This window comes from Mytilus californianus, unplaced genomic scaffold (genome assembly GCF_021869535.1).
Source record: "Mytilus californianus isolate M0D057914Y unplaced genomic scaffold, xbMytCali1.0.p SCAF_22, whole genome shotgun sequence".
Lineage (NCBI taxonomy): Eukaryota > Metazoa > Mollusca > Bivalvia > Mytilida > Mytilidae > Mytilus > Mytilus californianus.
In genome coordinates, this window is record NW_026262671.1 from 3,119,446 (window position 1) to 3,146,964 (window position 27,519).

General features: G+C 32.6%; 1 protein-coding gene across 1 annotated transcript in view; it reads left to right on the forward strand.

Annotated features, from left to right (window-relative positions):
- The window catches only part of LOC127732094 (sialin-like), a 28,710-nt gene extending 10,306 nt beyond the window's left edge, over positions 1-18,404 (forward strand). The window contains exons 5-10 of the mRNA XM_052241147.1: positions 3,473-3,594; positions 4,604-4,753; positions 5,630-5,762; positions 13,191-13,346; positions 13,709-13,794; positions 14,430-18,404. Coding sequence (XP_052097107.1) covers positions 3,473-3,594; positions 4,604-4,753; positions 5,630-5,762; positions 13,191-13,346; positions 13,709-13,794; positions 14,430-14,636 — 854 coding nt within the window. The 3' untranslated portion in view covers positions 14,637-18,404. The remainder of the gene's footprint in view (positions 1-3,472; positions 3,595-4,603; positions 4,754-5,629; positions 5,763-13,190; positions 13,347-13,708; positions 13,795-14,429) is intronic.
- The last annotated feature ends 9,115 nt before the right edge of the window (positions 18,405-27,519 follow it).

Genomic DNA, 27,519 nt, shown 5'->3' on the forward strand with positions numbered 1-27,519 from the left:
CCAAAATTAAACTTAGTTTGATTTTAACAAAAATTGAATTCTTGGGGTACTTTGATATGCTGAATCTAAACATGTGTTTAGATTTTTGATTATGGGACCAGTTTTCAAGTTTGTCCAAGTTGGGGTCCAAAATTAAACTTTGTTTGATTTCAACAAAAATTGAATATATGGGGTTCTTTGATATGCTGAATCTAACCATGTATTTTGATTTTGGACATTGGACCATAATAGGTAAATTAAAAAAATTGAAGTTCTTAGACCACATTCTTTCTGTGTCAGAAACCTATGCTGTGTCAAATATTTAATCACAATCCAAATTCAGAGCTGTATCAAGCTTGAATGTTGTGTCCATACTTGCCCCAACTGTTCAGGGTTCGACCTCTGCGGTCGTATCAAGCTGCGCCCAGCGAAGCATTTTATTTGTACATAAATTAGGCCGTTAGTTTTCTTGTTTGAATTGTTTTACATTGTCATTTCGGGGCCTTTTATAACTGACTGTGCGGTATGGGCTTTGCTCATTGTTGAAGGCCGTACGGTGACCTATAGTTGTTAATTTCTGTGTCATTTGGTCTCTTGTGGGAAGTTGTCTCATTGACAATCATACCACATCTTCTTTTTTTATATTTGATTACTGATTCTAGGAAGATGCTTTTGAAATTTTGAGTCCTTTTGAAAAGATTACAGCTTGAATAAAAAAGGAATGAATGTTCACCGACAATTCAGGTGAATTTAACTTCATTTTGAAAATGAGTATCACAAACACTACGCGGATTTTCCATGCGCTGAAGAGAAAATCAAAAGAAATCTACGTGAGACATCGTTTAATTCATGAAAATTTCATGAATGAACATTTTCCTGCGCAATTTTTACTACGTACGATATTTACAAATGTTTATTATTAAATATAAAGTAAAAGCCCGAGTGTATCGAAAGAAAACCGTATGACTGACATTACTGAATGCAACATGTTTTATATGTTGACCAAGCCGTGGGATAATTGACAAGTGATAAAAGTTTGATTGAACAATTTAGACAAGTGACAGAAATACTCGATAATCATATGGCTTATGTCACACGCCAAGGATGAGTAAAGGTCAATACTGTCTATGATCGAAAAGTGCATGTTTTTGTCAAAACATCGATCAAAAGGTTTTGATGCCAGAAGCATTTGAAAACTTTTAAATTCTGCTATTCAAATACTAGCTGTTTCACATTCCAATGTGGATTTAAGGACCTTCACTCGTCCAGCATGCTCAGTCACATGGATCAAACTGACAGCTTAAAAACATTGACTCAACGACAGTTCATACATATCACAGCCTCCTCAGTGTTACAATTAACAATTACATTTGTACACAAATCGTTACAAGGATAAGGCAGACAAGTCAGCTTCTACTTAGAATAACTCAGTGTATCAAGACAAGTGCTGTAGCAATTATTTACATGATTAAATGAAATCTGTCCATGTAATAGCAAAATGACTTTCTTACTCTTAGTGCTAGTCCAAATAATTATGACGAACTAAAAATCTCAAATGTTATTGCCTCAATGCTAAATTTCACTGCATCAACTATAAAATGTGTTACAGGGTTTATAAGCACCTCTATGAATCTAGTGTATATAAACTTTTTATTCCTGTCGTCATACTGCTATTGTTATGTCCCCACCGTATTAAGTTTTACCCTTTTTCTTCTGTAAGTATGTACATCCCTTACTTGTACATACATCCGTACATCCCAAAATTGGTTTTTGTTCTCTAACTTTAGTTTTCCTAAACCAAATTGTATGAAACTTATACGCTATGCTTATTTCCACAAAACACAGGTCAAGTTGAATTTTGGTGGCGTCGATTTTACAATTCTAGAGTTATGCTCCTTAACAAATGGAAAAATTGCTTTAATTTTTTGTTTACGATCTCTAACTTTAGTTTGTCTCAACCAAATGTTATGTATCTTGTACACGATGCTCATTATCACAAAACATTGATTCAATTTGAGTTTTGGTGGCGTCAGTTTTACTGTTCTAGAGTTATGCCTCTTTAAAAATTTAAAAATTGCTGATTTTTGTCGAGCCGTTGACTTTTGTCGAAAAAGCAAGACATAGCGATCCTTCATTTCGTTGTCGGTGGCGGCGGCGGCCACAAATATTCACTCTGTGGTTGAAGTTTTTGAAATTTTAATAACTTTCTTAAACTATCCTGGATTTCTACCAAACTTGGACAGAAGCTTTACACACAATATTTTTAACAATGTTTAACCACAAAACCAAGACCAAGTTTGAATTTTGGTGCCGTCATTTTACTGTTATGATTAGGGTTATGCCCATGCCAGTTACAAATGGAAAAAAATACTATCAAATCACAGGCCCTCGATATGGCATGGACACATAAAGAAATTAACAGAGCTTATATTGTATATTTGATTATTTCAGATCTACAGTTTAAGGTTGCAATAGAAAATATCAAAATTTTATATGACAAACATATGAAAAAAGTGATTTTTGATAATTGCTGAAAAGAAAATGGTTTAGTTAAAAACATCAAAGCTGTGATTAGATACATATTTGAAATAATACACATCTATAACCTATTTTAATTAATAATACACATCTACAGTTGCAAACTTCCCAGAGGTGCTATTTTGGAGAAGGGGAGGGGTAAAAAAAATTGGGGGACAGGGACAATTTGTTCTCAAGATTTCAGAAATTAAAAAGAAAATTTCTTCAAATATTTATTTTTTTTTGGGGGGGGTGGGGGGGGGTCAATTCGCAACCACATAGTGTATTGCACAAAAGCAAAGAAATGAATATAAATTCAAATCACATAACCAATTCAAGTTCTTTGACTACAGTTATTCTGTGTCAGAAACCTATTATGTGTCAAATATTTAATTACATTCCAAATTCAGACCTGTATCAAGTGCAAGTATTGTGTCCATTTTTGCCCCAACTGTTCAGGGTTGGACCTCTGCGGTCATATCCAGCTGCGCTCGGCGAAGCAATCTATTTTTCAATATACATATATAAGATAGAGAAACTTTATCTTATAAATGATGCCAATTTAAATCTAGAAATGTTATAAGTCCATGGGAGATAAAAAACAAAAACCAAGCAATACAAAGAAGATAGGTGTATTCGCCTGTGTTGTTGTGTAGTTTAATACCACATGTATGATTGTAATTACAGGTGTATTAGGCTGCGTTTGGTTTGTAGTCTGATACACATGTATGATTGTAATTACAGGTGTATTAGGCTGTGTATGGTTTGTAGTCTGATACACTTGTATGATTGTAATTATAGGTGTATTAGGCTGCGTTTGGTTTGTAGTCTGATACACGTACATGTATGATTGTAATTACAGGTGTATTAGGCTGCGTTTGGTTTGTAGTCTGATACACATGTATGATTGTAATTACAGGTGTATTAGGCTGCGTTTGGTTTGTAGTCTGATACACATGTTTGATTGTAATTACAGGTGTATTAGGCTGTGTATGGTTTGTAGCATGGATGTTACTAGTACATGACACACCTGCAAAGCATCCTAGGATATCTAAAGTGGAGAGAGATTACATAGAGAAGTCTATAGGTGTCAAAGAGGTAGGTAGTTGTTCCTTGTATCAAAAGATTAGTAAATAATGACTTCTACATCAAGGTGAACTTCCTCAGGGGGTTTCCTCCCATCCTCTTGTTGTAGAGAAAAAATGCTGTGTATAAAAAATTTCATAAATGAAATTTTCTAGGCATTATTTTTTACTTGTTTATTATTGACAAATAAAAAACCATGTGTTACATATAGTCTTACATATTTTATTTTGAGCAGTCAATAATAAAAAACAAACCAAGAAACCAAATCGATATTTCTATCAAGTGATATCAATCAAATAGAAAGGCTACAAAGGTACTGTAAACACATTAGATTTTCAGATGGAAGATTGAAGATAAAACATTTCAGCCTATTAGATTTACAACACCATTTATGTTGATAAAAGACCTCCTGATCTGAGGTCTAAACTCCTAACCAAAATTTCACAGTCTCCTGATCTGAGTTTCACAGTCCATTCCATATGAAAATAAGGAGATGTGGTATGATTAACAATGAGACAACTATCCATGTAAGTTTAAATGAAGTTGATGTAAGAAATTATAGTTAACTGTACTGCCTTCAACAATGAGAAAAACCCATACCATATGGTTGGCATACATGTTTGTAAGGGCTGTTCTAATAATGGAATGTAGTTAGAAGGAAATGTTAAGTTTTGAATGTTGGTCTTATATGCATACTCCAGCAGAAGAGTATTGGTACAGAAATGTATATAAAGTTGTACGAGTTTTGTATCAATAGTTTCCGTATGATTTGTATTTGAAAACCAATGATGTTGGGAAATCTTTGTAGTAATATTTGAAAAAAATCTACTTTTCAATATATTTCTGTGCCAATTGAAAGGGAAGCTAAAAAAAGAGGATATGTAATATGTGGAAAGTCCAGGTGTCAATAATGAAAAGGATAAGTATACACCATTTTCAAAGCACACATCAAACATGTCAAATAATTTTAGCGCAGTTAATAAATAATGATTGTCAATTAATCAGAAATATTCTTTTACAGAGATTACCAACTCCATGGTTAGCCATTTTAACCTCTCCAGCAGTGTGGGCAGCCAGTGCAGCACATTTTGCCAATAACTGGGGATTTTATACCATGTTGACATGTCTACCTACTTATATGAAAGATGTACTCAAGTTTGATATCAAATCTGTAAGTTTGTGTACAAGTAGTATAAATGAAAGATAGGGAAAATACCAAGCAGTCAATCAATAACAATAAGTTGAAGAAAATGTTACAACACTGTGGCCAAAAGCTTAACCAACAAAACAACACAACAACAAAGCAACGTAATTAACAAAACAACAATCTTAAAAGAACTACACAGAAAACTAAAGATTGAGACAAAAAAACCTACCAAAAATTCAGGTGCTCAGGAAGGGCAATAAATTCCTGCACCACTTGTGACATATTGCTCCTTTTTAAAAAAATTGTTGAGATCATATCTGGTGATAAGGTATTATACAATAGAAAAGTCAATGAATCAGAAGCCAAACAATACAACAAAAGCGCTGAAGATATGGTCTGCAATTTGCCATTTCAGATTTTGAAACAGTAAAATGTTGACATAAATATTCTGTAATATTCCAAGCTCAAACTTGAACCATGCATTTAGGACAAGAAGCTAAAGAATACTAAAAAGATCTGTCAACAATCCCAAATTTCTTTCTCAAGAAAAACTGAAAATGATTAACTGGAAATAATTAATTGTTTGAGCATACACCTTAAGATGTTTAAGAGGCAACAGTAGTTTACCTATACATGTAGTCTCATAGATTATTTTAGAGTGTACAAATTAATTTAAAATGGTGGTTTTCATATGTTTTCTTGTTTCCCCAAACATCAAATTCAATAATTGTTGTGGTATTTTTTTAGCAAAACAAAACTATAAAGCATATAATGTCAGCCAATTCTCAATACTATAAATTCAGAATTATTGTGTGCATTTATCATGTTTATTGTTGCGATTTTTCAAGTATGGTTTTGTATCAGCCTTGCCTTAAGCTTGTTTGTTTTATTCATTAATAGGATGGTTTTGTATCAGCCTTGCCTTACCTTGTATGTTGGATGAGTATGAATATATCATGTAATTTAGCAGATTTTATCAGGGGTAGAGGATATCTGTCTACTCTTAATACTAGACGAGTTATAAACTCATTTGGTGAGTATAATTTTATGAATGAGATAGAAACTTATGTCACATGTACAGGAGCAGAAAATAAATCCAGAGATCACCATTTTTTACTGTAAATGTTCTCCATGATAATAAAGGTATCTATGTTTGGTTTGGCAATTAAATTCAGGCCATGCCAAATCAATACTTGTTTTGTTGGATTTCTTGCGTGTGCAAAAAGGTCACACTAAAACATTTTTATTCTTAAAATCTGCATTGAGTGCCAGTCCATCCAAATCAGGAATCCAAATTTACACTACAAAAAATTAATGTCAGGCTTATGCTTGAAATAATATCATTTATTAAAAGCAAAGTTTTCATTTTTGGTTGGTGATGTTTCTTTTCACCTCTTTTTGTTAACTTTGTCCATGTCTCTGGTGATGTTTTATATTTCAATGACCTTAATCAATGTACATAGTATAACAGATTAATTGGGATTTTGTTATTAAAAATTACTTAATTCTTTCAAAAATACAACATCTAGTTCTGAAATTTGGCGGTACATGTAGAAATCTCAACACAAACAATATCACATTCAAAGTTTATGGTGTTTATATAGAGCTATCATTATCTACTTTGGTGACATTTCTATTAATGCATATGTATAATAATACATATTTTTGTCTATTAGATATTCCATCACCAGCATGGGTACTCTGAAGTCGAACTACTGTATCACTAGCCTGTCAGCTAGTTTGTGAGTTCAAATCCTGCAAATTGCAGGTGCACTTGACTCCAATCTTAATTGACTAGGATTGTCAATTTTACTATCAAAACTTTGTAGTTCTCATTTGGCATTCTTGCTTCCTCCAACAATAAAAACTGATCGCCACAAAATAGCACAGTTAGGGCTGAAAGTGGCGTTAAACATCAATTTATCTATCAGTTTTACCAACATTGCAGTATAAATGTAACATCACGTCGCCAACACAAAAGGTGAATCATTCTAATATTGTATGCTTACCACAGGGCTATAAAAAAATCACTGGGGAGAACACTGTAGTCCCCTGAAAATTTTATTCTTAAAGTTTATTGATTTAACATTGTTGAAAGATATTTGAACTTTGAATGTGGTTTTTGTCGAGCCTGCGACTTTTGTCGCAGAAAGCTCGACATAGGGATAGTGATCCGGCGGTGGCAGCGTTAGCTAACTTCTTAAAAGCTTTATATTTTAGAAGGTGGAAGATCTTGATACTTAATACTTTGTATATGGATGCCTCATGTTACGAAGTTTCCGTCAGTCTCATGTCCAATGGCCTTGACCTCATTTTCATGGTTCAGTGACTACTTAAAAAAAAAGATAAGATTTTTTGAAATGTTAAATTCTCTCTTATTATAAGTAATAGGATAACTATATTTGGTATGTGCGTACCTTGCAAAGTCCTCGTGCCTGTCAGACAGTTTTCACTTGACCTCGACCTTATTTCATGGATCAGTGAACAAGGTTAAGTTTTGGTGGTCAAGTCCATATCTCAGATACTATAAGCAATAGGTCTAGTATATTCGGGTATGGAAGGACTGTAAGGTGTACATGTCCAACTGGCAGGTGTCATCTGACCTTGACCTCATTTTCATGGTTCAGTGGTTATAGTTAAGTTTTTGTGTTTTGGTCTGTTTTTCTTATACTGTATGCAATAGGTCTACTATATTTGGTGTATGGAATGATTGTAAGGTGTACATGTCTAGCTGGCAGGTGTCATCTGACCTTGACCTCATTTTCATGGTTCAGTGGTCAAAGTTAAGTTTTTGAGTTTTGGTCTTTTTTCTAATACTATATGCAATAGTTCAACTATATTTGGTGAAAGGAAATATTTTATGATCTATATGTCAGTCACACAGGTTTTATTTGACCTTGACCTCATTTTCAAGGTTCATTGCTCAGTGTTAATTTTTTGTGTTTTGGTCTGTTTTTCTTAAACTATAAGCAATAGGTCAACTATATTTGTTGTATTGAAGAATTGTTAGCTGAACATGCCTGCATAGCATGGTTCATCTGACCTTGACCTCATTTTCATGGTTCATTGGTCAATGTTTAGTTTACTTGGTTAATGTTAAGTTTATGTGACTGTTGTAATAAAGCTTTATGTTTAGGACTATCAACATAATATCAATGATTAGTAAAGAAGGCGAGACATTTCAGCGTGTGCACTCTTGTATTTCTAACATGAATTTTTTTTTTTTTTTTTTATTCATAACTCATAATTACACTTATGGTTCTACATCCAGTTGATATTTATATTTCTGCTATGCAAAAGCTTGTGTTTCTCAGGTTCCCTAACTCCAGCAATAGCTAGGAATGTCATGTTTTTTTCCAGGTCTCCTAGCACAACTAACTGTAAATTCAGAAATTACTGGGTGTTTTATTTATTGCGATTTTTGAGAAATTGACAGTAATGCCAAATTAATTGATATGATTTCAGGAAAATCTGCATACAGATATATGTGTTAGATATCAGAATGCCAGTTTTTATACGACCGCAAAAATTAAAAATTTTTTGGTCGTATATTGGTATGACGTTGGCGTCGTCGTCGTCGTCGTCGTCGTCCGGCGTCGTCCGAAGACACATTGGTTTTCGCACTCTAACTTTAGTTTAAGTTAATGGATCTCCATGAAATTTTACCATAAGGTTCAATACCACGAAAGGAAGGTTGGGATTGATTTTGGGGGTTATGGTACCAACAGTTAAGGAATTAGGGGCCAAAAAGGGGCCAAAAATAAGCATTTTTGTAACTTCCAGACAATAACTAGTGTGTTAGTGTATGGATCTCTCTGACATTGTACCACAAGGTCCCATATCACATAGGGAAGGCTGTAATTGATTTTGGGGGTAATTGCCTCAAAATTTTAGGAATTAGGGGCCAAAAAAGGGGCAGAAAACAAGCATTTTTCTAGTTTCATGACAATTACTTGTGTGTAAGTGTTTGGATATTTCTTAAATTGTACTACAAGGTTCCATATCACAAAGGGAAAGCTGGAATTGAGTTTGGGGGTAATTGCCCGAAACGTTTAGGAATTGGGGGCCAAAAAGGGGCCAAAAATAAGCATTTTTCTAGTTTCCAGACAATAACTTGTGTTCAATTGTATGGATCTCTCTGAAATTGTACTGCAAGATACCATACCACAAAGGGAAGGCTGGGATTGAGTTTGGGGGTGATGAATCATAAGGGGGTTCAAAAAATTTGGGGGGGGGGGGGTTTTCTTTTTTTTTCTTTTTTTCCTTTTTTTTTTCTTTTAAAATTTTCCATTTTAAGTTGGTTATTTCTGATTTATATTTAAAAGCAAATAATAATGATATGGTAGGAAATACACACCAAACAGGATGTGTAAATTATTATACAATAAGTATTGTGCAATAGCAAGAAATTTTCAATTGCACAGTATTGCACAATAGCAAGAAATCTTCAATTGCACAGTATTGCGCAATAGCAAGAAATCTTCAATTGCACAGTATTGCGCAATAGCAAGAAATATCCAATAGCACAATATTGCGCAATAGCAAGAAATTGTCAATTGTACAGTATTGCGCAATAGCAAGAAATATTCAATTGCACAGTATTGTGCAAAAGAATATACTTTGTATAAATTGCTTATTTCTTGATCAATTTCAATGGGGTTTTATTCTTGAATTCTTGGGGTTCTTTAATATGCTGAATCTAACCATGTATTAAGTTTTTGGATTTTGGGCCCTGTTTTTAAATTGGTCCACATTGAGGTCCAAAGGGTCCAAAATTTAACTTTGTTTGATTTCATCAAAAATTGAATTATTGGGGTTCTGTGATATGCCGAATCTAACCGTGTATTTAGATTCTTAATTTTTGGTTCCGTTTTCAAATTGGTCTACATAAAGGTCCAAAGGGTCCAAAATTAAACTTAGTTTGATTTCAACAAAAATTGAATATATGGGGTTCTTTGATATGCTGAATCTAACCATGTATTTAGATTTTTGATTATGGGCCCAGTTTTCAAGTTGGTCCAAATCGGGGTCCAAAATTAAACTTTATTTGATTTCAACAAAAATTGAATATATGGGGTTCTTTGATATGCTGAATCTAACCATGTATTTAGATTTTTGATTATGGGCCCAGTTTTCAAGTTGGTCCAAATCGGGGTCCAAAATTTAACTTTGTTTGATTTCAACAAAAATTGAATATATGGGGTTCTTTCATATGCTGAATATAACCGTGTATTAAGTTTTTGGATTTTGGGCCCCGTTTTTAAATTGGTCCACATTGAGGTCCAAAGGGTCCAAAATTTAACTTTGTTTGATTTCATCAAAAATTGAATTATTGGGGTTCTTTGATATGCCGAATCTAACCGTGTATTTAGATTCTTAATTTTTGGTTCCGTTTTCAAATTGGTCTTCATAAAGGTCCAAAGGGTCCAAAATTAAACTTAGTTTGTTTTTAACAAAAATTGAATTTTTAGGGTTCTTTGATATGCTGAATCTAAACATGTGTTTAGATTTTTGATTATGGGCCCAGTTTTCAAGTTGGTCCAAATCTGGGTTCAAAATTAAACTTTGTTTGATTTCAACAAAAATTGAATATATGGGGTTCTTTGATATGCTGAATCTAACCATGTATTTAGATTTTTGATTTTTGGGCCCCGTTATCAACTTTGTCCACATTGAGATCAAAAGGGTCCAAAATTAAACTTTGTTTGATTTCATTAAAAATTGAATTCTTGGGGTTCTTTGATATGCTGAATCTAACCATGTATTTAGATTTTGGATATTGGACCATAATAGGTGAATGTCCAATTTAAAATTTTTAAGTTCTTAGACCACATTCATTCTCTGTCAGAAACCTATGCTGTGTCAAATATTTAATCACAATCCAAATTCAGAGCTATATCAAGCTTGAATGTTGTGTCCATACTTGCCCCAACTGTTCAGGGTTCGACCTCTGCGGTCGTATCAAGCTGCGCCCTGCGGAGCATTTTATTATTACATGTATTGCTATACTCACCCAGTCGCATAATTGGCATTAATAAACACCTTCCAATAATTTCTGAGTTTACAGTATACTGATATCATGTTTTATTTTTATATTTTGTATTTTTCAGGTCTCCTAGCTCCAGCTATACTGATGTCATGTTTTATTTTTCAGGTCTCCTAGCTACAGCTATACTAATCTCATGTTTTATTTTATAGGTCTCCTAGCTCCAGCTATACTGATGTCATGTTTTATTTTATAGGTCTCCTAGCTCCAGCTATACTGATGTCATGTTTTATTTTCCAGGTCTCCTAGCTCCAGCTATACTAATGTCATGTTATACTTTATAGGTCTCCTAGCTTCAGCTATACTGATTTCATGTTTTATTTTTATATTTTTATTTTCCAGGTCTCCTAGCTCCAGCTTTACTGATTTCATGTTGTATTTTTATATTTTTATTTTTCAGGTCTCCTAGCTCCAGCTATACTAATGTCATGTTTTATTTTCCAGGTCTCGTAGCTCCAGTATACTAAAATCATGTTTTATTTTATAGGTCTCCTAGCTCCAGCTGTACTGATTTCATGTTTTATTTTTATATTTTTATTTTTCAGGTATCCTAGCTCCAGCTATACTAATGTCATGTTTTATTTTCCATGTCTCCTAGCTCCAGCTACACTAATCATGCTTATGTCATGTTTTATTTTTCAGGTATCATAGCTCCAGCTATACTAATGTCATGTTTTATTTTCCATGTCTCCTAGCTCCAGCTATACTAATGTAATGTTTTATTTTCCAGGTCTCCTAGCTCCAGCTATACTAATCATGCTAATGTCATGTTTTATTTTCCAGGTCTCCTAGCTTTAGCTATACTAATCATGCTTATGTCATGTTTTATTTTTCAGGTCTCCTTGCTCAAGCTATACTGATATCATGTATAGGATTCATGGACTGTTATATTTTATTTTTTAGCTCACCTGGCCCAAAGGGCCAAGTGAGCTTTTCCCATCACTTGGCGTCTGTCGTCCGTCGTCGTCTGTTGTCCGTTAACTTTTACAAAAATCTTCTCCTCTGCAACTACTTGGCCAAATTTTACCAAACTTAGCCACAATCATCATTTGGGTATCTAGTTTAAAAAATGTGTCCGGTGACCCGGCCAAATAACCAAGATGGCCGCCATGGCTAAAAATAGAACATAGGGGTAAAATGTAGATTTTGGCTTATATCTCTGAAACCAAAGCATTTAGAGCAAATCTGACATGGGTAAAATTGTTAATCTGGTCAAGATCTATCTGCCCTGAAATTTTCAGATGAATCAGACAACCCGTTGTTGGGTTGCTGCCCTGAATTGGTAATTTTAAGGAAATTTTGCCGTTTTTGGTTATTAACTTGAATATTATTATAGATAGAGATAAACTGTAAACAGCAATAATGTTCAGCAAAGTAAGATCTACAAATAAGTCAACTTGACCAACATGGTCAGTTGACCCATTAAGGAGTTTTTGCCCTTTGTAGTCAATTTTTAACCATTTTTCGTAAATTTTTGTAATCTTTTACAAAAATCTTCTCCTCTGAAACTACTAGGACAAATTTAACCAAACTTGTTCACAATCATCATTAGGGTATCTAGTTTAAAAAATGTGTCCGATGACCCTGCCTGTGAACCAAGATGGCCGACATGGCTAAAAAATAGTACATAGGGTAAAAGGCAGTTTTTGGATCATATCTCTGAAAGCAAAGCATTTAGAGCAAATCTGATGAGGATAAAATGATCATTAGGTCAAGATCTACCTGCCCTGAAATTTTCAGACTAATCAAGCAACATGTTGTTGGGTTGCTGCCCCTGAATTGGTAATTTTTTAGAAAATTTTGCAGCTTTTGGTTATTATCTTGAATATTATTATAGATAGAGATAAACTGTTAACAGCAATAATGTACAGCAAAGTAAGATCTACAAATAAGTCAACATCACCAAAATTGTCAATTGACCCCTTAAGAAGTTATTGCCCTTTATAGTCAATTTTTTACAATTTTCATAAATTTTGTAAATTTTTGTAAATTTTTACAAAATATTTTCCACTGTAACTACTGGGCCAAGTTCATTATAGATAGAGATAATTGTAAGCAGCAAGAATGTTCAGTAAAGTAAGATCTACAAACACATCACCATCACCAAAACACAATTTTGTCATGAATCCATCTGTGTCCTTTGTTTAATATGCACATAGACCAAGGTGAGCGACACAGGCTCTTTAGAGCCTCTAGTTTATTTTCCAGGTCTCTTAGCTCCAGCTATACTGAAGTCATGTAAAGGACTACTGGTCTGTTGTATTTGACCTTTTTATTTTCGAGGTCTCCTAGCTACAGCTATACTGATGTCATGTTTTATTTTCCAGGTCTCCTAGCTCCAACTATACTGATGTCATGTTTTATTTTCCAGGTCTCCTAGCTCCAGCTATACTAATGTCATGTTTTATTTTCCAGGTCTCCTAGCTCCAGCTATACTAATGTCATGTATAGGACTAGTAGGTTGTAATTATGTGGTTGTAGTTGTTATGCTGACCTTTGCTGTAGGATTAGGAGGATTCTGTATGGGAGGTTTTAATGTCAACCATTTAGATCTAGCTCCTAATTTCTCAGGTAAGATTAGAATAAAGAACACATTTCCACCTCTTATGAGACCCCAGGATAAAGATTGCACAAAATGACCTTTTTTTGGTGTTTATCCATTAGTGTCATCTATTCAAATATCTGACACTAAAGACGACTGAAGGGAATAACTGTTACAGAAATTTTATCTGTTTATGTAATAGTGTTCCTTCACTGAAATGCCTCTTAAACCGTATTGACTTTGGACTTGGCTTTCAGTGTTGTAGTGTCTATATATTATTTTAAAACATTTTTGATGTTAGGTTGCTGCTTTGTAGCTAAATAATGGTGTGGTGAACCTTCATATGAAAATACCTGAGCATGTTTAATAATTTCTGTTATTTATTTTTCAGGTACATTAATGGGCATTACCAATATGATAGCTACTATACCTGGGTTTCTTGGACCTTATGTTGTAGGAGTTTTAACCAATAATCAGGTAATTTTGATGTATGATTAGTTCATCATTACACTTTGCTCAAAAGGGTCATTGCAAAAAGTGACCATGTGGTCCATTTAAGAAACAAAAAAATGTAACAGAAAAAAAGTACTGAAATCTATTTTTTTTTACTAATTGTACTTTCTTTTTTGTTTTGGGGATTAAATATATACAATCGAACAGTATAATGGCTATGATTAATATAGCCTACAAACTGTAAGATTGTGAGGGTTGGTATGTCATGCTTAAAAATTACTGCATTATTATTTTTATTAATCTTAAATCCTCATGCAAATAAAATTCACTTTTTTTCATGAGTAAATGCATGTGAAAAAAAAAGCACAGTGCCAATTGGTTACAAAAGAAATTCAACCTTTAATTTAACCTCATCTTACGAAATACAAGGAAGTGTTCAACAATATTTCAATTTAGTGAAGTTATTTAAATTATATTTTTAACTGTGCTGGATGCAAATTTCTTTATCACATTCATTAGTAACATTCAATGCCCGGAATATAATTTTTTTCTCATTTGAATAGTAGACAACACTGAATACTCAGTTGAAACAATAAAAAACTCACATAAAGCTTATGTAATATTTTTGGTACCGTAGTCAACAAATTCTCCAATTTCAGGAAACAAGAGGCCAATGGCAGAAAGTATTTTATATATCGGCAGGAGTTTATGTAGCTGGTACTGTTATATTTTTGTTATTTGCCAGAGGAACAGAACAGTCATGGAACAAGGCAAATGGAGGCTTGTCTTTCCGTAATAACAGAAATGTTTCATATTCGGTGCTAGAAGGAGACAATACAGCTAATGGTGCTATAGTAAATCGATGAAATTTATTTTTTAACAATTTGTATAATGCCATGCATACAATAGTTTATTTGCCAATTCAGTAATTTACACTGTAATTAGTGATCCATTTGTAAGAGTTGTTTCCCTTAGAAGAGACATAAGTTATCATTACCATTAAAAAGCAAGCAGAAAAAGCAAATTTATCTGTTCGTAATGTTTATAATCTCTAACTTTTTCAAATCTTTTAATTACATTTAAATTTTTTGCTACTCTAAAACATTTGATATCAATTATAGTTATTTTTCAATAAAAATTGGTCAAAACGCATGTATCAGTTTCAACTTAGCAAGCTTTGCATGGACAACCAGTCTAGAAATTGTCTTCATTTAGCAAGGGAAACAACTTATGTTGAAAGTGTGCTATAACATTATAAAATTGGTAATTGCCAAATAGACTGTTTTGTTGTTGTTTAGTTAAGGTTATATTTGAGATTTTAGTTTTTATTTTATTTTTGTAAAGTAACATGTTAACTTGAAATATATGTTTTTGACAATTTACTATTACAATCTGAATATATAAACCAGTACATTTGCTAAAAATTTATAACTGTTTTGAACTAGTACTGTTATCAACTGGTTAATGTTAACCAACTTATTTTCGTGAGCAATATGTTTATGAAACTTATGAAAATTAAGCAAATACAAGTTGTTTTGATATGATAAACTTGAATCTTCTCTCTTACCAATCTATCAGCAAAATTGAAAAATCATGAAATCATTGTAAACACATGTATCTTAGAAAAAAAAGTTGGTAAACAGTAATCTAGCTATTATGTTGTATTAAGGTTATACACAGTTAAAACCTAACTACCTGTTAAAAGTATATCCAAAGGTCTGATTGTAGAAATTTTTTTTTGGCTTTGTTTCATTGGGGCATTCACACACATGTATTAATATTTATATCAGAGATTAACCACATATTATTAAGTCTTATCAGTTACGGCATTATTGTAGGATTTTATTGAAAAATGGTGTTGTTCATATCATTTTAACTATTTAAATATTGCCAAAGCAACACCCTAAATAGGTTTTAGATAATTAAAAAGTAGACTTCCTTTGTAAATTTCTTTTCGGGCAAGGGTTGGTTTTTATACTAATTCTCTGCATGTATGCATAAAGCCCTTGAATATTTTATAATATTTATTTTACCAAATTTTCTGTCCTTTTATAGCTGTATATTCTGTGACGAGGACATTCTTTAGAAAAAAAAAACATTAGAAGTACAGTTATGTAACATCTAACTCATTGGAAACAACATTACTAAGTTGCAAAATCCATTTGTCCTTTTGAAAAATAAATTATATTTATAATAACATATCATTCTGAAAATGTAATGAATTTTGAAATCATTTGATTTTAGGACAAATTCAGTAGCAAATAATACCTCCGCCTTTATATTTTTATGAACATTTGATATTTAAAGTTAGAATAGTTAACATAAATTTGACAAAAGTTAATAATTACATTTACATGAATGTTCCAACATAAATTTGACAAAAGTTAATAATTACATTTACATGTATGTTCCGTAAAAATCAGTAGTTTTGATTGGCTGACACCAACCCCTAGGTACTCCCATGTCAAATTTTATTTTCATATAAAATACAACAGCTATGACTGCACATGCTATCCATGACAATGTTAAGTCAATGCTTAGAAAAACAAATGAAAAGTTTGATATAACTCTTAATATTATAGTTGTACCATAAATAATAATTCAATGCTTCTTTTTATAATTTTATAAGGTTGTAAAAGTGTTAATCAAGCGCACATTTTTCATATGAAGTGCCCTTCATACAAAATGTGCTTTGATCCAAGCTTTTACACCCCAATAAAATTATAAAGAGACGCATTCAATTCTTATATATAATTTACTTTAATTGTGTGTTTCTTGCACTGTAGAAGATACTTGAATAATTTAAAATTAATGTCATAATTTGCTGTTCAACCAATTGCTCATACCTGACCCCAGATACTAGGCGATAATCTTATTTGACGTTTACTTCACAAAATGAGGGATTATGACATTGCTTTTCTAGGTCAGTTCATATTGTGTTTTATGTAATGGTTAAAATGTCTTGCCAATGTGATATTATACTACAACTATAGTACAGTTTTAGACAGTTTTCTGAAACTAAATGTAAATAAATTTTTGAAATTTGTAAAGGTTTAGGACTGATCTCAATAGGATAAAACTGACCTGGTTAAATAGGATTAAATGAAATAAAACAAGGGAGTAATTAGTTTATTTAATACAATGTTCTTGTACACAACAGCTCAGCTGGGTTTAGTTTTTTCAACCAGTTCCATCCTGGGTGTCAAACCCATACACGGTGACAAGCCCACCCACACCTTATCATGTTTGTATTTCTGTGTTTTTTATGTGTGAACTAAGGTTCCAACTCCCTAAGACAAAGTTGACCTTAGTAGGATTTGGTTATGCTTTTTGGCCCCTTTTGATCATATACTGTAAATCAGAAATTATTGCATGCATTTATTATTTTGGTTTGTTAACAAAGGGCAAAAATGCGAGATTAACTTTTGCAATTTTGGGAATTACTGCATTGAATTTATATTATCGAAATTTAAAACATGAGTTTTTTAATTTTTGCAAATCCTACCCCATCCCAATTTAAGCCATTATAGAAACATAGCAAAAATTTCTGGTTGTTATATGTCCTTGATTTCAAGTGTTCCTGATGAAGACAAATCCAGAAAAGCGCTTAAGACGTAACAATTTGATATATTGTTATATTCGTTTCTCTCCAGTATTTTTAAATTGCTTCCCTAAAACTATAGCTTATCATTTATAATAGATACCACCGTGGTAAAAATACAATACTAGAATGCCATACTGCTACATGTACAAGGCCCTAGAGAGAACAAATAAAATTGAGAATGGAAATGGGGAATGTGTCAAAGAGACAACCCGACCAAAGAGTGTTTATTTTCAATCTTTCACTTTCATTTTGTAGAAATGTTAAATGCACATGCTTATATTTTTATTTCAATAGGTTTTATGATAAAAAGTATCAGCAAATCCACTGCATATGGTGGGCAGAGTGGACTATTTTATTTTTTGGAGAAAAAAACAAAATCTAACTGAACTGTAGTAATGACCTTTTATAACATTTGTAACAGTTTGGCCTACCATGTCATACAAACTTGTAACTTTAGAAAAGGTTAAAGTAAACAAAACCAGCAAGATTTTGTTTAACAAAAACTTAAATAGGTTTCCTTGCTTGGTTAGTGCTATTACAAATAGTGTTGTATTCTTTATGTACCCAGGTATTATAACTAATTTATTTTTGTATGAATAATCTGATTCTTCAGGGAGCAGTGTTCATTTTTGATTTGTCCAAACTTATTAAAATAGAATTGGCCATTTCAGAATCTTAAGAATCTTGGGTAATGACATGATTAGTACAACAAAGTGAAAATAAAGTTACATTAATGGACGAATTTCTAGCGTTCAAATTACTATCATATTATTACAACGTTTTGGGGTAAACATTAGAGAAATGACCTCAAGACCTTAGATTGTGAAACTGCCAATTTTAGATAATTTAGATTATAAAAATTACTTTGAATAATACATATAGATATACATGCTTGATTCTTGTTTCAGGTTAAATTTGTATTCCTAATTGTTAGATATTTTTGTTCAAAGTATGTGCAATATATAAGATGACAAAACTACCTGTGATAATTTATATTTTCAATATAGAATTAAAAAATTTCATTATGTTGTTTAAGTGTTTCATTAGTACAGAAAACAGCCTTTGACCAGACAGAAGGTTAAGAAACTTCTGAGATTCGCTTTGGAATGAATTAAACATTCACGTAATAGGTAACAGTAGTATACTTTTGTGTTAGAATCATACCCTTGTTCGTGGAGTCTTTATAATGTAAATAGACATGTGTATAATGTATCAAATGAGATATAAAAACGCTATATGATGGGCAGATAATAAGTTACTATTGAGAAATGGGAAGTTGACAATAGAACTAAAATCATTACGTTTATCGTATATTCTTGTTTGTATGAGTGAGTTAAAAAACAAAAATAAAGCAATATTACCTTTTACTGACATATTATGAAAAAAGACATTGATAAAAAAAGCATCCTCATCGGTTGTGATTGATTGAATGATTATTGGTGTGTATCATTACTTTCAGCAGCACACTTTGCTATATTGTGGCGGCCAGTTTTTGATATGGAGAAAGCCAGAGAGAACGGTCAACTTACCTTCAGCAGGAAAACTGGCAATCCATGGTCCATTATAGATAGGAGTCGAACGCACCTTCCCAAATCGAGGTTTGAACTCACATCCTCAGTGTTGACAGATTAGTGATCCTGTAGCTAAACTACTTATACCACTTGGCCACCGAGGCTCCTGTCATTGGCTTTGTGTATTTGCAAAGCGAAGTTGCCCTAAATAAAAATTAAATTAATTTCCAAAGCGTTTTTTAGGGTTTGTGTAGATCTTCATCAGAAACACTCAAATCCAAACATTTTAAAACCAAGGATGTATAAGACCCAAACACTTGAAAGAGCTATATGACCAAAAGGGACATAAATCCTTCTAGATCTCATATATACAAACGAATTCGTTCACCGATACGATGTGGCTGTGTCTCAAGTAGCGTTTTCGCGTTTATACATCTTAAGATACCGTAACTGTCGAGACTGTTTTGTAAATTTATGGATTGTGTCCAATTCCCTATCGTAACATTATGACTAAGTCTGGATTCACATGTTCCTTGATGCGTGTTTAGGAGGTAACGCTTACCGTGTCTCTTGTTTTGAGTTCATATGTAAACACCATTTACTTATTACTGACAAATGGGAGTGTCAAAAATTCATGTCTATGAAATGGCAAGCAAACAATGCAATGGAAACAGAAAAGATACGAAGAAGTTAATCTCAAGCCAATAAACAAAGCTACAACTTCTGACACAAACAAAGTAAAAATAAAAATACCAAACTCCAAGGCTGATTCAAAAAGGGAGAAACCCATAAAATCAGACAAAATCAAACGTAAGACAACAAAACGAATAGAACAAGAATATTGGAAGTTGATCAAGTTATTATTTTGAGGTCTCAACCTTATTTGGTAACTTGCGAGAAAGTATGATACATTATTACATATAGAAAGAGAGGCGTCACATGCTTAATATTCAAACTCATAAGTCGATGAAAAACTGACAACGCAATGGCAAAAAAAAGAAAAAAATGGCCAAATAGTTATCAAAGGTACCAGGCTTATAATTTAATACGCCAGACGCGCGTTTCGTCTACACAAGACTCATCAGTGACGCTCAGATCAAAATAGGTATAAAGCCAAACAAGTACAAAGTTGAAGAATATTGAGGACCCAAAGTTCCAAAAAGTTGTGCCAAATTCGGCTAAGGTAATCTATGCCTGGGATAAGAAAACCCTTAGTATTTCAATAAAATCATACTTTTGTAAACAGGAAATTTATAAAATGACCATATAATAGATATTCATGCCAACACCGAAGTGCTGACTACTGGGCTGGTGATACCCTCGGGGACGAAACGTCCACCAGCAGTGGCATCGACCCATTGGTGTAAATAGTTATCAAAAGTACCAGGCTTATAATTTAATACGCCAGACGCGCGTTTCGTCTACACAAGACTCATCAGTGACGCTCAGATCAAAATAGGTATAAAGCCAAACAAGTACAAAGTTGAAGAGTATTGAGGACCCAAAATTCCAAAAAGTTGTGCCAAATTCGGCTAAGGTAATCTATGCCTGGGATAAGAAAACCCTTAGTATTTAAAAAAAATCATACTTTTGTCAAACAACAGTATACGAAACACAACATAGAAAAATAAAGACTGAGCAACACGAACAGGACCAAAAACCGGGGACCATCTCGGGTGCTCCTGAAGGGTAAGCAGATCATGTTACTCATATTGCACCCGTCGAGTTGATCATGTAAGTACAGACTCTGAGATAAGTCTACTCGGTGATGTCACATTCGAGAAAAAGAAGATGGGATTGTTCATGTTGTTGCTACGACATATATATTCCATATGCATGCACTCCTGGAATGTTGCTACACAGAAATGGAAGGTTAACAATTGGAAAGCAAAAACCATCCCTTTTGTTCTCAACCAACCCTCATTGACAATTAATAAGACAAATTCAAGATAAGAGGCGACTTAACTGTATTTGATGTACCCTTTATGTCAAGTTCGATGCGATATATATGTTCAACATAATCGCCAAACTTTATATTTTCAAGTGAGAGGACAGTATCTTTATAGTTGAACGTGGAGTTAAAGGATAATGCTAGCTTGTTTCATTTTCCCTAAGAAGCTCCTGTATGAAGTCTGTCCAATATGAATAAAGATGCAAGTCGGAAAGAAGAGGAGCCGGCACAGTTGGCTCCCATGGGAATGCCAATTATTTGTTTAAAATCAAGACTAATTCTTGCAAGTTGTCTTTGTATTTGGAATGGGGAATACTTGTGTAAAAAGTTCTCTTATATTTTGTCTCTCGTGTTGTGTGGAGGCCGTAGAAAGTTTCCCCGGGCTTGATACAGATCTGTATGTATGCACTTCTGTATTTTTAAATTGATGGTTTTTAATCTTGAGATAACTTATCTTATGTGTGCCACATCATTCTCTCAATTTTAGGCTAGTTTGTGTACCAAAATTTTGAATAGACGCACACCATCTATTCTTGCCCTCATTTTATGGGGGCGGGATCATTATACCGTTATTTATACATCAGACCGTACTGGTTACCGGAATTTTGGAAACACCAAACCAGGTACTTCATATCTGAGAAACAGACAATATATGGCTTCAATTTTAGAATTCATTCATACATTTTTGTATTATTCAAAATTATCAGTCAATATGTGTTCTACAAGGATCACCAGTCCTTTACATTTCATCTGATACCTTAATTACTAAAATATATTCTACATAGTTTAATATTTACACCTATGCGTAGGAACTATTTTGTTTTAAATATGTACTACTCTTTTTTGACCGGACCCGATTTGGTGGTGTTACATCTTAAAAAGTCTATCCAAAGTATTTTTGCAAAGAATTCCGCTCAAGCCGGTGCTAGGGACCATCTTAAATTTGCAGTGAGGTGAGAGTTTTTTGGCTTCGTGTTGAAGGCCTCGCTGTGACTTTAAGATGAAGAACAGCAATAAAAGCGCTGTTCCTTTGATTTTTGTGTGTTTTTTTGCTGTGCATGTACTGATTTTGTGTCATCAATTGATACCCCATATCCATTGTTTTTCTATTAGAAAAGTCAAATATGTTCATACTATTGCAAGAGGAAAGATACTTAGATTATATGTACTCAACAGATCTTAGGAATATTTAAGTATCAACATCTGATTCACACCATCATCTAGAGTAGTTAGTTTTTCAAAAAAATTAAACAACACTTTATAAATTTTGTGCGTCTGAAATATTTTTTCTGGATTTAGCTTCATTAGGAACACTCAAAGCCAAATATTTGAAAGCCATGGATGTAGAAGAACCGAAACAGTTGAAGAGCTATATGTCCAAAAAACGACCAAAAAATAATAGCCAAATCCATATAAATTCAACTTTACTGAGGGAGTACATTGTACCTGTACTATTCTACGTTCTATTTAATATATTTTGTTAGTTCCATTAATTGATCATGTTGATGAAGATAAAAAAAAGTAGGAGGGTTTAACATCGTGGGTTTGTTCTTACAACTGAACCTTGTAAGAGCTTATGTTTGTTTATATTCGAGTGATTTCGTCCTTTAAAGAATTTGATTGATTTAGATTATAATGGCAGATCGTTTATATTCTGTATTGAATTCACTTTTCAGAATCGAGGACATTATAGAGCCAGACAAATGATATGGCAACAGTTTTTTTGTACGGTGGGATTGACTTCTTCATGCATGTCTTTTATACTTCAATGTATTGTTTTCTTGCCATCTCATTGACATAGTAATCAGATCTCTTTTTGTTCATATACACTTATATTTCGTCAACAGTAGTTTACATATGTTCAAGTTTATAAATCGATTAAGAAGACAAATCAATTTAGTAAATAAAAACTGAGGGAATCGCATGAACTACAAAAGGAGCGAGACCGGATGCGTCGACACTGTAAGCGTCTCCTGCTATGCATATCCAAATTTATTCAAAATTTCACAATCGTAAAATAGGACTCATTTGATACATAAACTACCAAAATATATTCTACATAGTTTGATATTTACATTTATGCATAGGCCCTATTTTGTTTCAAACATGTACTACTTTCCAGTATGTTCTGTTCGATTTGGTGGTGTTACATCTTACAAAACCTACGCAAATTATTTCAGTTTGCAAAGAAATCCGCTCAAACCGGTGCTAGGGGCCGTCTTAAACTTGCAGTGAGGAAAGAGTTTTTTGCTCCATATTGGAGGTTTCAAGGTGACTTTGAGAGGAAGAAGAGCAATAAAAGCGCGGTTCCTTTGCTTTTTGTGTGTTTTTTTAGGTGTGCATGTGCTGATTTTGTGTCATGGATGGATACCCCATGTCTTTTGTTTTTCTATTACAATCGGTAACATTATAGACGACTATTCTGGTATCTAAAAGATCCAACACTGATTAAACATAACCAACAAATTCGTAATGGTAACCGTATATTTTATACGTTTCTCAGTGATGAGTGTTCTTGTGTATGTTTGTGCTGTATTTCTGTCACGTAGTGTTGTCACTTTAGCTATATCTTTTAATATTGTTATATAAGCAGGAGGTTTGGCTAGCCATAAAACCAGGTTCAACCCACTACTTTTTCTTAAAATGTCATGTACCAAGTCAGGAATATGGCAGTTGTTATCAAATAGTTCGTTTCTATGTATATTGGCGTTTGTTTTTGTTGCACTTCAGTGTTCCTATTCCTTTGTTTTCCTCTTATAGTTGATGTGTTTCCCTCGGTCTTAGTTTGTAACCCAGATTTGTTTTCTCTCATTCGATTTATGACTTTTGAACACCGGTATACTACTGTTGCCTTTATTTATATGGTGAAGATTTCAGTTATTATTCCTCAGAACTCTGATGGAGCAGTGTTTGTGTAAGTAGCACACCCCTGCAAATGAAGTCCGTATAGCATGACCATGCACGAGTGTAACGTATTTATATACTACTATATATTCTGCATTGACATTTTCCTGCTATTTTTTGCGCATTATTTCTTTGTCATAAAAAGATGTACTTTTTGTTGTATGAACATTTGATTACCTATACAATCTAGCGCAATTGACATTGTATATTCTTTGTGTTTTGGTTTTGGATGTGTTCAGTTCTTGTTTTATATTGAATTGTACTTGCTAATGTTTTTGGAGCTGGTTGGTTTGTTGGTCTTTGCTGGTGTTTTGGTTTTTCCATATTTATATCTTACTAACAATCCCTGTTTTGTTTTGCTCAATATTGCGCAAAAAATGAGAAAACACCATTCATATCACATGCCTTTATTTCATGTAGGAAAATATAACATTTATAACAAGGAATACAATATATATCAACCTGCATTTGGCTAAAATAAAACTGCACCATTTTATCAATTAAAAAATTGCAGAAGAAAAACAGATCTATTCTTCATTTTGTATGAATTACTGTTATTTATGTTCTTTAATTGTCTCTATAACTGTAGTATACAAATAGAACGTAAACGAATGGCAAATCGATTTGAATAGAGTGTATACATTTCTTTCTCTGACAAGACTGTAACCTCGAACAAAGATGGAAAGAAAAATGCACCTGTTCTGAATTTCCATTTGAAGTCAACGCTTTTGATCTTACTCTTACTCTGTATTTTGACTCTCTAAAAAATGTAACAACTTTTGTAAACGTTTCTATTAAGTATTTGTCAAACGTAAAGTCTTTTTTGTCAAATATAACAATATTATAGAATGTAAATCTGGTATTGAATAAAAAATACTGAACAATAATCTAGTCAAATAGAATTTATCTTCCACCAATATAAAAGCACCAAGACACAACATGAACATCCGAAGAAATAACAATATGTAAATATATTATGAATAAGAAAATAAAAAAAAATATATACTCGTCTGATACTTTGGCGGGATATATAATAAATTTAAGCTTTCGGTATATTTAGAGACCTTTGGACAGGATATCAAAGCAAAACGAAGAAGGGGTATGTATGATAAGAGTAATAGTTCCCCCTTAAATAAAAATGAAATAAAGTTCGTCCATTCATTAAAAATACGTTTTTAATAAATGAAGTAAAAAATACAGTTTGGCAAGTGTTTGATGTAATTTTGACACAATCAACATGATAAACATGTCAAAATTGAAATATTTAACAACAAAGTCATTTCATATTGATGATAAGGTATTTGGTCAAATTAAGTTTGAACAATAACTTAACTCGTCAAAAATCAAAAATCGATTTCAGTTCTTATATTAAAATCATTGATCGATATATATTTTAAGGCTTGTTCTTTTGCTCGTATCTAAATATTAATGAGACAAATAAAAACGAGACAATTTTGGCAATAGGTAAATAAACGAAATTGAATTGTGTCTTTTAAACATCCGAAGGATGGATGTATATTGAGATCATTATACATAGCTTTTATTGAACATATATTGATTATTAATTGTACGCTTACCGTTTTCCGTAGTATGTATGTATACCACGTCAGTATATTATTTAACACTCTTGTTAAATGGTTAAATTACCAATGCTATAGACTTAAAGGTGAAATCAGAATGTCTCCTCAATACCTTCAATAAGATAAGCTTTTTTGTATATAAAAAGGCCTAAGCGGAACAGAGAAAAGCCTCTCAGATCAAATATGTCTAAATTGATAAACATGTCATTTTACAGACCAAACGTATTATTCAAAACATGTCTGAACCCAAATACCTTTTCAAAGTATTGTAAATTATAAAATTTTGAAGATCAGATAAACATTTGATACATTGTAAATTTTTATTATCTTCCAAAACCGGTTGAAAGATTTAGTTGACTAAGATGAAATAAACATTGGCCAAATTGTCAACATCTCACAATTTATGAAAAAAAAAATAATAAACATTAAGTTATAATCTGTACACTGTTGTTAAAAAATGCCAGCAAGTCAAATTTGCTATTTAACTTTTTTGCAAAATAGACATGAGTCTAGCATGTCTAGGCCAACATTACAATTTTCCTAAGTCGTTTTAAAGCAAAATGTCTTTGCTAAGTTAAAGCTATGGCTCATATCTAATGTTTATGACAAGATCTCAAAATTCTACTATTTCAGAAGTTTTAGTGTTTTCACATCAAATGCAATAAGTTCGAAAACCTAGAGCAAACATGAAAAACATATCTTAAAAAATTATAAATACGTTTATCTGACAGAATAAAGCCTTGTGAACATGCTGTGAATGCTATTTGACAGATTCATCATATTTTTAGATTTTCTAATTGAAGGTTACACACTTTCTTCTTTGACATAATTAAGCTCGGCTTAAATAGCTACATTGTTAACCAAATCCTTTTTAGGGGAAGAGGTTAGCATTTTAAGCTTATTTAACTGATTGATTTCAAAATAATTATTAATATTCCGGAATAAATTGTTTTCGAGTATAACTGTAAGTAGGTATTTAGTATATTTACTTTTTAAAATTATAATGAATAGAATGTTTGGCTTTCTTTTACTTAAAGGGTCCCATACCATATATAGACCTAAACTAAACTACCCTTTTTCATTAACTTAGACCTAACCAATATCTAACATTAGCCCTAATCCTGCAAATAAATTCCTGACCTAAAAAACCTAAAGCTTAGCTTAAATGTAAAATGAAGCCTAACCCTAAAGTAAGGAAACTCCTAAAGTAAAAGAAGGCCAGTTTTGATGACACAGACTGAGGGCATGACAATTAAAGCAAAATTGATGACGAAATACACCATATTAAACAATGTTAAATGAGACTTCAAACATTACATCTGGTATCATATAAACATGTTAATGTGTTGTTTTTGTATGTATTGTACCTTTAAACGACGCCAGGACAAAACGTTGTATATAAATATTGTTGTAAATTACTTTGCTTCGAGATTAATTTAATTCATTCCGCCAGCAGAATGTATTCTCCAATCGTCTATTCAAAATGTATCTTTCAAAAACCCGTGTTTTTAACTGGTCAAAAGTCTATGACACAATGCTGAAAATAAAAAAAAAAAGATATGAAAGATGATTATACTTCAGCCGGGACACTTCATCATGTTCATGTTTCAATAATTTGCAAGGTTTATCGTGTGTAATATCAATTTCATGTCGCATCACTTCTCTTTACAATGAGGGGCACATTTAGGAATGAAACATATGTGTCTTTTATGTCAACATTTAAAGCCTAGTATTGTAGCAGCAGATAACAACAATATAAGATGAATTTTTTGAAAAATATTTTTGTTTTGGTACTTGGTACGAAACTGTGAAGGTTTAAAACTCGCCTTTCAGAATTTTCAAAGACCCCTGAAATAGCATATATATTTCTGACAACCTTATATTAGAATAGAGAATGGAAACGGGAAATGTGTGAAAAAGACAACCCGACCAAAGAGCAGAGGCTATGAAGATCTGTTATCAACCTCTATGATAATAAACACTATGATGAGACAAAAGACAACCACTGACTAGGTTTTAACTTTGGGGAAGCATATGGACGTATGGCAGTGTTAAATTTTTGTGTTTTGGGGTTCTCCCCCTTACCATATTTAATCCAATCAGTTGACACAAATAGATATGTCCGCAAAAAACATGCAATACAGATAATTACAACAAAAGGATTTCACCGTATAATAACAGTATACTTTATACAACTAC